The sequence below is a fragment of the Equus asinus genome, chromosome 26, assembly GCF_041296235.1.
Source record: "Equus asinus isolate D_3611 breed Donkey chromosome 26, EquAss-T2T_v2, whole genome shotgun sequence".
Taxonomy (NCBI): Eukaryota; Metazoa; Chordata; class Mammalia; order Perissodactyla; family Equidae; genus Equus; species Equus asinus.
This window is the reverse complement of record NC_091815.1, coordinates 30,141,323-30,154,204: the sequence shown is the minus strand read 5'-3', so window position 1 is coordinate 30,154,204 and position 12,882 is coordinate 30,141,323. Positions and strand designations below refer to the sequence as shown.

At 65.4% G+C, this 12,882-nt stretch overlaps 2 protein-coding genes across 4 annotated transcripts in view; one reads left to right on the top strand and one right to left on the bottom strand.

The window, feature by feature from the left end:
• Window positions 1-352: 352 nt before the first annotated feature.
• NKPD1 (NTPase KAP family P-loop domain containing 1) lies at window positions 353-8,276 on the top strand. Of its 2 annotated transcripts, XM_044759220.2 has the most exons (5): window positions 353-476; window positions 1,232-1,347; window positions 2,150-2,584; window positions 4,767-4,898; window positions 6,207-8,276. In XM_044759220.2, exons 2-5 carry the CDS (start codon window positions 1,248-1,250, stop codon window positions 8,000-8,002), a joined length of 2,463 nt encoding a protein of 820 aa, XP_044615155.1. In that variant the 5' UTR covers window positions 353-476; window positions 1,232-1,247; the 3' UTR covers window positions 8,003-8,276. The 2 variants fall into 2 exon arrangements, with proteins under 2 accessions (XP_044615155.1, XP_044615156.1); XM_044759221.2 differs by lacking the exon at window positions 2,150-2,584.
• A 3,660-nt stretch (window positions 8,277-11,936) lies between these two features.
• The window catches only part of PPP1R37 (protein phosphatase 1 regulatory subunit 37), a 38,369-nt gene continuing 37,423 nt past the window's right edge, over window positions 11,937-12,882 (bottom strand). The window contains exons 12-13 of one of the 2 annotated variants that reach the window (XM_070499155.1): window positions 12,788-12,878; window positions 11,937-12,705 (exon numbers count right to left, since the gene is read on the bottom strand). In XM_070499155.1, the coding sequence (XP_070355256.1) occupies window positions 12,796-12,878 (83 nt within the window). In that variant the 3' untranslated portion in view covers window positions 11,937-12,705; window positions 12,788-12,795. The remainder of the gene's footprint in view (window positions 12,706-12,787; window positions 12,879-12,882) is intronic. The other variant, XM_070499154.1, reaches the window with a different exon arrangement.

The window sequence follows — 12,882 nt, the reverse complement described above, 5'->3', positions numbered from 1 at the left end:
TCTAAGAGGCGGGCCTCGACACCGGCCTGCTCAGCTATGAGGAAGCTGAGGCTCAGACAGGTGAAGTCACTTGCCCAAGGTCACACAGCTGGGCCCTGGAGGAGCTGGCATCTGAACCAGGTACTGTTTCTTCTCTCGATCCTGGGCTCTTCATCTGCATCCCAGCTTCCTGCCCTCCCACGGCAGAAGTGCCCAGGGGCTGGCCCCCGTAGACCTTCCGGCAGCTCCCGCCCGACGTAGCACCGTGGCCCGCCATCCCCATCCCTTACCCGGGGTGCAGCCCCCAGTCCTCGAGAGCAGAGCACGGGACAGGACAGGGCGGGCATGCTGGGGAAGGGGCGGGGACAGGACGGGCAAACCGGTCGGGCAGCTCGACTCCCAGCTCCGGGGCCTCAGCAGTCGGGCCTGCGCTGACAGCGGAGGGCAGGTACAGCAGCTCAGCCGGCAGGGAGCTGGGGCCGCGAGGCTGCCATCAGGTACGGGGGACCCCAGGCCTGGGGGGAGGGCGGCAGGCAGGGGCCACACGCCGGACCCCCCGCCCCCACTGAGCCCGGACCCTCACCCCCTGAGTTTCCCCTGCCCCTCGGCCTCACTTGTCCCGCCCTCCGGACAGCATCCTTCCCTCCCTTCTGCTCTTGGCTCTTCGCGTTTTAAACCCAGTGCACCCATCTCACCCTGAGTTCGCTGAGCCTCTCCCCAAATTGCACCACCGATTCCATTTGCTCCCCCAGAATTCCCCTCCCTCCATCCCCTCATTCAGTCCCCGAATATCCCCAGCCCTGAAATTTCAGCCACTCCGTTGCTCGCTGCCCCCGGCTCCCAGCGCGCTGCTTTCACGTCCCTTCAAACGGCACCAGCCCTCCCCTCCCACGGCGCATCCCCCCAATACCTAATCCCCCCGAATTTTACCCAGCCACCTGCTGGCTCCCACGGTACCCCAGCCCACATCTGCTCAGCACCCCATTGTCCTGGCCTCTTAGGAACTCCCAGGCGCTCCTAAACAGTCCGTCTCACCCACCTCAAATCAGCCCCCGACCCCCACAGCCGCTCTCCATCCTTCATCCGTCCTCCCTCCCAACCTCTCCCTTTTACTGGGGTCTCGCCAGGACCCCAAGCTGGTGGACACGGTCTCTCACTGTCCCAGGTCACAGGGAGCCGTTCTGGGGGTGGGCTCTCTGCCGCTGGTGCTCGAGGGGGCTGGGTGCTGAGCCCACTCTCTCCCTCCCCCCAGCAGGCCCCCCACCACCATGCACAAGCATTACACGGTCCACTTTGCCAAGGGTGCCCTGCCCCCCGGGACCCCCACCAAGTGCTACTTCTTGGACCCGGAGTTGGGGCACCAAAAAGGTAGGGGTTCAGTTTGGGGGGTTCCTGGTGGGGAGAGGCCTGTGAGTGGGGGCTGCTGAGTGGATGGGGGAGTGGAAAGAGAACCTCAGGAAGGAAGCATCACCAGGACCCCCACAGAGGCTTCTGCACAGGGGTCACAGGCAGGGGGGGGACTACAGGCCTGTGGGGGGCCAAAGGTGGGAGCTTGGGCTGGGGATGCCCAGCTGGCCTGCCGCTTCCCCCAGTGTGGGAAGAGTTCCCCTGCTGCAAATTGCCAGGCATGCGGAGACTGTCCCCCACTCTGGGGGGAGCAGTGTGGTGGGAAGGAGGGGTGGGAGAGGGAGCCCCCCCCCTACTGAGTGTGTATGAGTGAGGCTGTGATGGCGGGTGCTCGGGGTGGGGAGGGGGCAGTTACCTCCCATTAGGGCCGATTCAGCCTTCTGGGCTCGGGCCCACCCTCCTTCCCAGTCCCCACCCTGTCCCCTCTCCACGGCCACCTCCCATCGCTCCAGCCTCCTGTAGACCAACCAGGTCAGCTCCCGATGGATCCCTCTCAGTCCACCCCCGTGGGGACCCCCCCCAAGGACTGAGGACTTTGGGGTGGCCAGGGCATCGCCCCTCTCCAGCCCCTGCACCTGTTCCCCCACCCATGGGAAAGCACAGAGCCCCGCCGCCCCCCACCCCTCCTCGTTTTTTCTCTGACTTCTCTGGGCCTCAGCTGAGGGATCAGCCCCAGCCTCCACCTGAAGACCTGGCCTGCTTCCTGCCAGTGCCCTCCAGGGGCCAGGACCCAGGCCCAGTCACCCCACTTCCTTCCTTCCAGGATGCTGTCACCAGAGGTGCTGTGACCCAGCGGCCCCTGGAGCCCACAGGCCCTGCCGGCCACCCCCCAAGGTGCGCTGGCAGCTGGCCTACCACAGCCAGGAGGGCTGTGTCAGGGGCCCCCTGCCCCCCATCCTGCAGCAGCAGCAGTGGCAGCCCCAGCCCCCACCTCCCAGCCCCCTGCGGCAGCGACTCTGCCCGGTTCACGGGGCCCAGAAGGGGCCGCCTGCAACCGCCACTGCCCCCATGGGACCGGCCAGCGCCCCCCAGCTGCCCCCCGCGCCCACCACCTCAGCCACTGCGGCACCCGCCACGGCCAGCAGCAGCCCCGGCCTGCGCTCTACCGCCGGCGCCCTCCTGCAGCCCAGCCGGCCCTCTGCCGCCCGGCCCCTGCCTGCCCCACCAGCCTTCGGCCTCTTCACCTCCTACAGCTCCGGTGCTCACCCAGTCTCCCTGGCTCTGTGCCTGCTGCCTCTCTGCCCACCCGGGCCTGGGGCCTGCCCTCCTCACCCCTGGCTCTGGGCCGTGTCTGGGCGGGCGCTCGTCCCTGACCCTGGGCCTCGGGGAGGGGGGCCGCCTCTGTGTCACCTGTTGGGATGCAAGGCTTCCGGGCCAGGCCTGTGCCCGGAGCCCGGCAGTCTCCCTCCACTGACACCCTGGCTCTGCTTTCTCTCTTCCCAGCCCTCCCTCTCTGGCCCAGCAGGCCACGGAGGACTCGGGCAGGGGTGACAAGCGCCAGCTTGCTGGCTAGCTCTGGTGTGGGGGAGACGGGGCAAGAGAGCAAGAGGTAGGGAGCGGCCTGGGGGATGGAGAGAGCAGCACAGCGAAGAGAGAGACCCACGCACCCCATTCATTCATTCATTCATTCCCCGACTGAGTACTGGACGCCTGCAGTGGGTGCCAAGCTGTCTTCTCGTGGGGCGGGCAGCAGGGTGCAGGGCTGACAGATGGCTGCCCTCATGGAGCTCATGTTCTACGGGCAGTGGGGGGAGACAGGGACGGCAAACAAGCAGGGAAAGTGTAAAAGTGTGTCCCTGGGTGATAATCACGTTGGGGAAAGACAAAGCAGGGAGAGGAGGTAGGGAGCACTGGGGCTTACAAATTAAATAGGGTCATCAGGTGAGGCCTCGTTAAGGCGACAGATAAGCAAAGATGGGGCGGTTCTCCCAAGGAAGGGGCAGCAGCATCAGCAAAGGCAGACTGAGGTGGCCTGTTCAAGGACAGCGAGGGGGTCAGTGTGGCTGGAGCGGAGGGAGTGAGCGGGAGAGGGCGGCAGGCAGGGCCGGGAGCTGAGTGGGGATGCAGCAGGAATGGACCATGGGAGGCAAGGGCGGGAAGCAGGAGTGCGGGCAGGAGGTGCTGGTGGCCTGACCAGAGAGGTGGCAGCGGAGGTGGGGACACACGGCCGGTTTCCAGGTCTGGGTGGAAAGCAGAGCCACAGCTGAGCAGGGACTCCGGCTCCAGGTCGGCACACAGCCCTGCTCTGGAGCCTCCGGGCCACATAAGCCCATTTCACACACAGGGAAGTAGAGGCTGAACCAGGTGAAGTCCCCCAGTGAGCAGGTCAGCTCCGCCGGGGCCACTGCCTCAGCCCACCTTGTCCCCAGTCCTCCTCCTGCCCTCCCGGCTGTGCCCCCAGGCCTAGGGCCGGCCCTCGGTGGGTAAGGGCTGGATCCTGCAGCCCACGAGGCCTCTGGGAAAGTGGGCGTGACATCCCCATCACACACTGTGAGGCTGGCCCGGTGCCCCCCAGGGAGTGGTGCTCAGTGGGGCCCCAGGGCAGGGCGCCCTCTGCAGAGTAGACATGGTAGTGCCTGCGCATGGTGCATGGTGCGGGAGTTAAGCGGGGATCTATGCCCTAAACGGCCATTCTGGAACGCGGCATTGACCGAGGGCCGCCCCTGGTCAGACCCTTTGGCATCCCACCCTCCAGAAGAAGGGACTAGGCCTTCCAGAGGCATCGCTCTGCCCGGGTCACGCGGAGAAAACAGGGGGACGTGGTGGGGCAGGACCAGAAGGCAGGTCTGCCTGGGCTCGGGCAGGATTCGTGACTCGTGGGCATGGGGTCATGCAGAGGGAGAGAGGTCCAGGTGAGGGTGGCAGGAGCTGAGAGGATCCTGTGGTGGCTGTTCACACTGGAGCCAGGCTAGCAGGGCAGGCGGGAGCTGACACGTGCAACTTCCGAGTGTGGAAAGTGGTGTCTCAAGCATCTGAGAGCCTCGAGTCCCAAGAAAAGCTATGGGACTTTCCCAGGTCAATCACGGGCTGGTGGCTAAGCCTAGTGACCTAGGGCCAGGGCAGCCAAGTTCCCACAGGCCTCTGGGTGGGGGCCTGGCAGGGGAGCCTCCCAGCCTTTACCTGGCGGATCTGGGCTCAGCTCCCCCTGGAGGTCAGGAGGGCACAGCTGGCCCTGGAACAGGGGGCTGCCGGCAGCCGCAGAAACTTCCCTTCATCCGAGGCTTGACCGGAGTCACCTCAGGGAGTCAGGGAGGGGAGAGCCGGTGCAGGGAGGGGCTGAGGGGGTGCTCTGGAGGGCAGACGGGGAGGAGGGTGGAGCCCAGGCAGCCTCACTGACTCCATTTCCCCACCTCCACCCCCTCCCCAACCCCGGCCCCCAGATATCCTGACAGAGGATGACGTCTACTGCAGCTGCCTGGCCAAGACCCTCTGCCACGTGCCCGTCCCCGTGACGGTGGGTTTCTACGCCTCCTTTGGCTGCCGCCTGCACATGATGCTGGACAAGATCACTGGTGAGGATCTGCGTGCGCTGGGGGAGGGAGAGGAAGGGACTGAGGCCTCTGTCCCTCCCAGCCCCGGGCTTCTCCAAGACCAGCTCGCCCCTGAGGCCAGGCTGCCCCAGTCCAGGTGCCCAAAAGTCAGCATTAACCAGGTCCCTCCTCCCGCCCCCAGCCTCCGCCCCCGGGTCCCTGCTCCAGTTTCCTCTCTGGCCTCCTGGCCTCCGGTGTCACCCCCCACCCCCACCAAAACCACTTCAAGGAATCTTTCGAAGATACAGATCTGGCCCTGTCCTTCCCCTGCTCAAAAGCCTTCTATGGCTCCCCAGCACCCTTGGGAGAAAGACCAGGTTCCTCACCGAGGCTGCCAGCTCCTGCCAAGTCCCTACTGTCCTCTGTGCCCCCCGGGACCCATTTCTTCTCCTCAGCCCTGACCCTGGCCCCCACAAGACCCCCAACAGAGAGGTGTTCACTGAGGACAGGAGCTGAAACCTGGCCAGGTTCCACAGCTGGGCGGACCTGGTTCAAACCCTGCCAGAGCTCAGACCCCAGCCGCAGTGGTGACCAGGGGGCTGGAGGTGACTCATTTCCGTGTGCGAGCCCTGCTGAGCACCTGCTAAAGAAGCCCACGTCTGCCCTTTGTTGTCAGAACTACAGACGGGATCATGGGAGGGGAAAGATTAGGCTGTAAGGAACAAGGAAACAGCGCAGGAGCTCCTCTGTGCCCGCTGACTCCCACGCTTGCCCACTCACTCCTTCACCGACCTCCGAGCAGGCACATCCTGCTCCAACCTCTCAGGTCCCATCCTTCAGACGTTCCCCCAGCACTTCCTGCGTGCCCAGCGGCCGCCGAGTAACCAAGATAACCAGGGACCTGCCCTTCCTGGACTCACAGTCTGGCGCAGGAGACAGACCTGTCCCCAGACAGTGACGACCCGGAGTGGGCAGGGCCTGGGGATCAGGGAGGGCTTCCTGGAGGAGGTGACGGGCTGAGCTGAGAGCTGCCTGAGGAGGAGGAGGACCAGGAAGCCAGGAATCTCAGACCAGGGCTGTGACACCCTAGCTGCCCCTCACTTCTCTTCCTCGGCACCTCGCGTGCATCCTTTAATCCCTCACAGCCTTCCCCGCCCCCTCTCTCCCCGACTTCTGCCCACCCCGACCCTCGGCCTCGCCCTCAGACCTCTTCGGTCCAAGCCCCCAAGCCCGGCTCCTGGCGTCTCCTGGCGCCCCTGCCCCGGCTCCCGGGCTCAGATCCAGGCCCCGCCCCCCGCGCCCGCCGCTCACGCGGTCCCCGCCCCCCCCCCCCCCCCCCCCCCCCCGCAGCGCTGATGCAGCAGGAGGCGGAGCAGCGCGAGGCCGAGGAGCTGCGGCGCGTGCAGTGGCGGCCGCGGTCGGTGCGCGGCTGGGGCTTCCCGCAGCTGCTGTGGTACCTGGTGTTCCTGCGGCCTGTCATCACCGAGGTGCACCTGCGGCGCAAGAACGTGAAGTTCCTGTTCATCCGCTTCAGCGCCTGGCAGTACGCGGGCACCGACAAGCTGTGGGCCGGCCTGGTGACCACGCTGTGCGAGGGCATCCGCCACCACTACGGCGCGCTGCCCTTCAGCGTGTACTCGGTGCTGGGCAACAAGCCGGGCACGTCGCCGGGCCTCTGCCAGCGCGAGTGGCACTGCCGGCTCCGCGTGTGCCTGGCGCTGCTGGCGCTGCTGGCCGCGCTGTGCCTGGGGGTGGGCCTGCTCTACCTGTCGGTGGGCGCCCGCGCGCCGGGCCACGGCGGCGCCAGCCTGCTGCGCGTGTTCGGCGGCGCGGCCACCACGCTGTCGGGCTCGGGGCTGCTCATGGCCGTGTACTCGGTGGGCAAGCACCTGTTCGTGAGCCAGCGCAAGAAGATCGAGCGGCTGGTGTCGCGGGAGAAGTTCGGCAGCCAGCTGGGCTTCATGTGCGAGGTGAAGAAGGAGGTGGAGCTGCTCACCGACTTCCTGTGCTTCCTGGAGATCTACCAGCGGCGCCGGCTGCGCGTCGTGCTCGAGGTCACCGGGCTGGACACGTGCTACCCTGAGCGCGTGGTGGGCGTGCTCAACGCCATGAACACGCTGCTGTCCGACAGCCACGCGCCCTTCATCTTCATCCTGGTGGTGGACCCCAGCATCCTGGCCGCGTGCCTGGAGAGCGCCGGCTCCATGAAGGGCACGGCCGACAACGGCTACCTCTTCCTCAACCGCACCGTCACGCTGCCCTTCTCCGTGCCCATCATGGGCCGCCGCACCAAGCTGCGGTTCCTGCACGACGCCGTGCAGAGCCGCGACGACCTGCTCTACCGCGAGCTGACGCGCAAGCTGCGGCCGCCGTGCGGGGGCGCGGGCGGCGAGGGCGAGGAGCTCCTGGAGGGGGAGACGCAGGCGGGGGGCGAGCGCGCGCAGGGCCGCATCGACGCCGAGGCGGCGCGCCGCATCCAGGAGGCGCTCTTCTGCCTGCACGACGAGCGCGACTGCCTCTACGAGTACGTGCCCGACAACGTGGTGTCCATGCGGCGCATCGTCAACACCGTGCCCATCACCGTGCGCCTGCTGCAGCAGCAGCAGGGCAGCTTCGGGGGCCCCACGCCGCGCCAGGCCGTGGCGTGGGTCGTGCTGGCCAACCAGTGGCCGTGCCGCCTCAGCTGGGCGCTGCAGTGCCTGGAGGACCGGCAGCAGGCCGGGGGCGCGCCCGAGGCCAGCGCGCGCCTCTGGGACGTGTTCTGCGACAACAGCTGCGAGCTGCACACTATGACCAAGGCGTTGCAGAACGTGCTCGACCTGGACGGCGACCCCGAACTTTTCGAGCGCTTCCTGGGCGCCGACTTCCCCTTCACGGTGGGGGAGGCGCAGAGCCTGCTGCGCTGCACCGTCAACCTGGACCACTCCATCCGCCGCCGCATGGGCCTCATCCGGGCTGTCAGCGCGCTCAAGCCGCCTGAGCCGCCCAAGTCCCATGCTGGCGACGACCCCCACGCCACCACTGGAGCCAACTCCCCTCGGGCGGCTGTGTCAGGCCACACTGCAAGACACGCCCCTGCACAAGGCAACGAAGCCCGCCATCCCCGGGACCGGGCACACGGGGGCAAGCCAAGGACCATGGCCTGAGCGCCCCTCCCTCAGGGGGAATCCAACCCAGGTGGGCCTTGAATGGAGGACTTGGGGGCCAGCAGGCTCTGTTCCCCCAGATGAGGGTAGATGGGGCCCAAGGTCCACAGACTGCAACCTGTTGTGGCCACATTCCCCAGGTGAACCTGTGAGCTGGAGAAAGCTGCTGGCAGCAGCCACCAGGAGCACGGCAGCGTGTCAGTACCCGGTCTAAAAACCACACAGAAGGCCCAGTGAGGAACTCAGGGTTCAAGTGCAATAAATCAAGGTGTGAAAGCCCCCAGTGGTCTTCGTGCCGCGGTCTCCCCGGCTCAGCGAGCGCTGGGAACCAGGCTGCCCCGTCCTGCCAAGCCCGCTTCAGCCCCAGGGAGTTGCTCAGCCTCAGCTGGCATCCTTGGTGGCAGGAGGGGCTGTGGGGGCGGCGGGCGAGGCCACCAGGCAGGGGAGATGAAGAACGGATGTGCAGTTGACTCAGGCAATGGAGAGCACCCAGGCCTCGGGGGATTGGGTCCTTGTCCCCATGCCCTAGCCTGTCCCTCTGTGGGCAGGGCAGGAGCTGGCATTTCCGAGGGTGGTGTCCTCAGTGACCTCAGCGGGCCGTTCCACTCTCGGGGTGGCTCCACCCCCCCATAATGGGTTAATTAGGCCTCAATGGCACCTTAGCCAGCGGGGCGGGCAGACAAGTCACTATCCAGGGGTGCCTGCCTTACGAGTCACTCCAGGGCCACTTAAGGGCCACCTGATGAACCCTTTGACAAAGACAGGGAAGTTGAGGCACAGAGAGGGGGCAGGTGTAGGCCATACAGAGTCGGAGCTAGAGCCAGGCCGAGCTGTGGCTTTCCCCAGGGCTGGACTCTGCCGGCCCAGCTCCCCACCTTCCTCTTCCACCAGTGGGACAGAGACCTAGGATGCGTGTGTCACTCCTCCAGGCAGCTTCCCGCTCCTCATCGGTCAAAGAGCCACACACTCAGGGCTGTGGCAGGCCCAGTCTTGTGGGGGAGCGAGGACCCACACTTAACCTACCCTGTGTGCCCCAAGGTCGAGGGCGTGACCTCTGAGCCAAGGCCCTGAGGGCTGAGGGGACAACCCAGAGGGAGCCAAGAGCGCTGCGAAGGCACCCACCCTCAGGCTATGCGACCTGGTGGGGGACTGACCTCCTGTGCCTTGGCTCCAAGGCTGGGCGCGGCACCCCAACACCCCCGGCCAGCGGCTGCTTCACAGGCTGCAGGGCAGAGCGCGCCTGTGATGGACAGGAGCTGTCAGGACAGAGGCTGTTCTCCAACCCCGGCGTGGCTAAGCTGGGGGGATGAACCTGGACCTGCTGGGAGATGCTTTCCAACAGCAGGGAGAGCCTGCACAAGCAGCCGCCGCGGAGAGCCCCTTGGGGCCTCGGGACACTGTTAGGTCCGTGTCTCTGGAGACGTGCTCATGGAGCCAACGTCCCTTCCCTCGGGCCTCCCTTAAGCCAGTCTGCCTCGGGCTTCTGTTTTTACCACCTGAGGTCCAGGCTGAAAACAAACGGGGCCCAGGAGTGGGTGCTGCCAGACAAGACGAACCCGTGGCCTTGGCCGGAGGTCAGGAGAGGACTGAGGAGCCCCAGCCCCAGGGAGGAGCTGTGGTCCCTGTATCAAGGTGCCGGGCAGTGGCCAACTGTTGCCTGTTTCTCTTAGCCTCTGACCACGTGCCTGCCAAAGATAGTGATTTTGGAGACCATTAAAATACAAAACAAAACCCAAACAGGAAGAGTGGCTGGGTGAGGCCCCCAGCACTCGCGGCCCCTCCATAGTGGGAGGCTTTTCTGGAAGCTGAGAGGCCTGGGGCTGGTTCTCACTGACAGAAGGGAGTGGAAGTGCTGTGCGTCCCTCCCGACCGTGGCAACGAGTTACGCAGCAGGCCTGCCCTCTGCACGCTCCCATCTGCCCGCTGGAGGCAGGGACGCCTGGAACCCAGGGGGCAGCAGAGCCGTAGGGGGGAGATCAGCTGCCAGACCCTGAACTGCCATGGGCGTGAAAATAAATGTCTCCCATGTTAGGTCGTCAGCGTCTTTAACATTTGGTACGGCGTCCAGCCAGGCATTAAGACAGACCCCTTGTGTCTTTATGAGCTCGGGCGATGCCTGGGTGGCTGAAGGCGAAGGAAAGAAAATACTTGGTGGAGAGGATCCCCCCTGTGATCCAGGACCCCCGAGTCAGAAAACTGGGAGCCCTGCAGAGCTGCTCTCAGTGTCCTGCGGCTGCCGCAACCAGGGCCCACCCACTGGGTGGCTGAGGACAATGGGAACTCATTCTCCCACACTTCTGGAGGCCAGACGTCAGCAGGGCTGTGTACCCCCTGAAACCTGCAGGGGGTCCCCCCTGGCCTCGCCCAGATTCCGGCGCTCTGCCGGCCGGCCACGTTCCTTGGCTGGTGGCTGCACCACTCCAGTCCTCTGTGGTCACAGTGCTGGGTCTTCACATTATCTTCCCTCTGTGCGTGTCTGTGTCCTAATTTCCCGTTTACGAGGACACTAGTCACACTGGATCAGGGCCCACCCTCTGACCTCATTTTAACTTGAGTGCCTCTGTGCACACCGTTTCCCAAGAAGGCCCCACTCTCAGGTCCTGGGGTAGGACTTCGCGTATCTTTGTGTGTGTGTAGGGGTCGAAATTCAACCTTGGAGGGTTGGAAAGGCCTAGTTCCTTCCCGCAGCTAAATTTACTGCAAGGGAGGGGCAAGGCTGGGAGCAGACCCCCAGCCCCTCACAGGCCCCACCCAAGGGACAGGTACGCCAAGCCCCCCCAGTCCAGCCTGTTGATCACCCAGCCTTGAGGTGGAGGCAGAGGGCGAAGGGGATGATGGGTGGGCAGCCAACACTGCTGCCTACAGCTGCCACTGGGGTTGGTTCCTGGGCAACAGCTAAAACTGACCAAGGACGTATTGAGATGTGGGGGCTGTTCTGATGGACACCCACCTGGCACCACACTGTGGCTTCTCACCATCCCGAGACACACCTCAGTCTCCCAAGAAGGGGGCTGAAGGAAGGACAGCCTGGGGGGCCTTGTTGCACCACCACCTCACCCCCAGTCCCAGCGGCACCAGCTGGAGGACGATGCGGGCAGGAGCTCGGGACTGGGATGCAGGGTGGGACACTCGGGTGGCTGATGTGCATGGCTCCCCTGAGCCCTGCCCAGACGGGGGTCCTAACGGTGACTGTCCTGGGAGCAGTTAGGACACTGGTGGGTGCCAGTGGCTGAAGAGCAAACTGACTCTGGCCGAAGTAGGGAAGGTGTTCATCCCAGACGCCAGGGGGCTGGGGGCAGCCTCCAGGGTTTGTGCAGGAGCTGAGCGGTACCAGGGCTCTGGGCCAGCGACACTGCCATCCCCATAACCTGCCCACCGCGTCTCTACCCGCCCCGTGTTGGCCTCCCACGTGGGAAAGAAGCGGTGCCTGAGAGGGCCTTGCCCCTTTGGGGAGTTCTCTTGTTTTGTGATTCCCAAGAAATGCCCCACAGCCCCCCCGCCACCCCCCCCCCTCCAGCGCTGGGGGCACACACACGCCTGAATGTCTTCGGCCACCACAACAGGCTGGCGTCTGTTCTCCTCGAGCCACAGGTGATGGGGCAGAGGAATGACCTCTGACCTGAGCACTGCATCCATCACCCTGAGACCTAGGCCGGAAGCTGGAAGACGCCTCTGAAGGCAGGCGGGTGTAAACAGCACTGTGCGTGAGGCAGCTGGATGGGACAGAGGCGTGCAGACACGTGGAGGACGGCTCCGAGGCGGGAAGGTTGTGGGAAGAAGTGGCTTTCGCCTATCCAGCCTCGTTTTCCTCCGGGGGCCCCTGCCCGTGTCCCAGCAGATGCTCCTGGCCCGGGCACTGTCTGGCCCTGCCCGCCCCTCCCTGTGCCCCAAAGCCCCACAGGGCCCCAGGATCCGCAGAGGCAGAGAGCAGGCAGATGGTGCACCCAGCTCTGGTTTATTAGAAAAGGTGTGAACAGAGTTGCACCGACAGGAGTAGGCCCTCCCCCCCCCGCCCCCCCACGCCCCCCCCCCACCGGGCTGTAGTGCCTCTCAGGGCGCAGCCTCCAGTGGCCTGGACAGCAGGGTCTCCAGAGCCCCGGCTGCTCCCCCCAGCTCCCTGATAGATTTATTGCACTTAAGAAAAAGAAAGCTCTGATCCTCCGCTCCCATCTCCCCCCACCACCCCGAGCCCCGCGCCCACCCTGTCGGGGCTGCTCTACCGCCAACCACCACCGTCACGCACCGCCCTCCCAAGCCATGCCTCCTGCCTGGACCTGCGCCCAGGGCCACGGGGGGACCACCCCACCACCACCCAGGATTCCTGCCCTGTACAGGGCAAGCCTGGCCAGACAAGCCCTCTGGAAAAGGGGCCTGGCCTTGTGGCCAAAGTCCTTGGAGACTTTCTCCTCCTCTTCCCCTCCTCCCCCTCCTCCTCCTCCTCTTTCTCTCTCCTCCTTCCATCCACCCCCAGCCCAGAGTCTTCGAGCGCCAAGTGTGGACACATAAATACAAGTGCTTAAGTCAGGGCAGGCAGGCCCACTCCCTGCAGCTCCTGCACCCTGTGTAGTGTTGCTGTGGGGGGCGGGGGTCCCCAGAAAGGCCCCCACACCCCTGGCGTCCGGGCCTCAGGAAGACTGGGCTGGGGGTGCGCGGATCTTGGGGCTCCGGCCTCAGCTCATCGAAGACTGATGGGAAAGAAGGAACTTGGGGAGGAGATGAGGAGGCCTGTCAGGCCAGGGCTCCATCATGGCCCCGGCCCCGGCCCAGGGCCCAGCCCTCGCTCACCTAAAGTGTCACAGTGTCTCCTGCCCGGATTCCTGACTGGCTTCCAGAAGCAGCTCCTCGAGCTCCTTCTCGTTCTTGGAGCAGCTCAGTTCTGC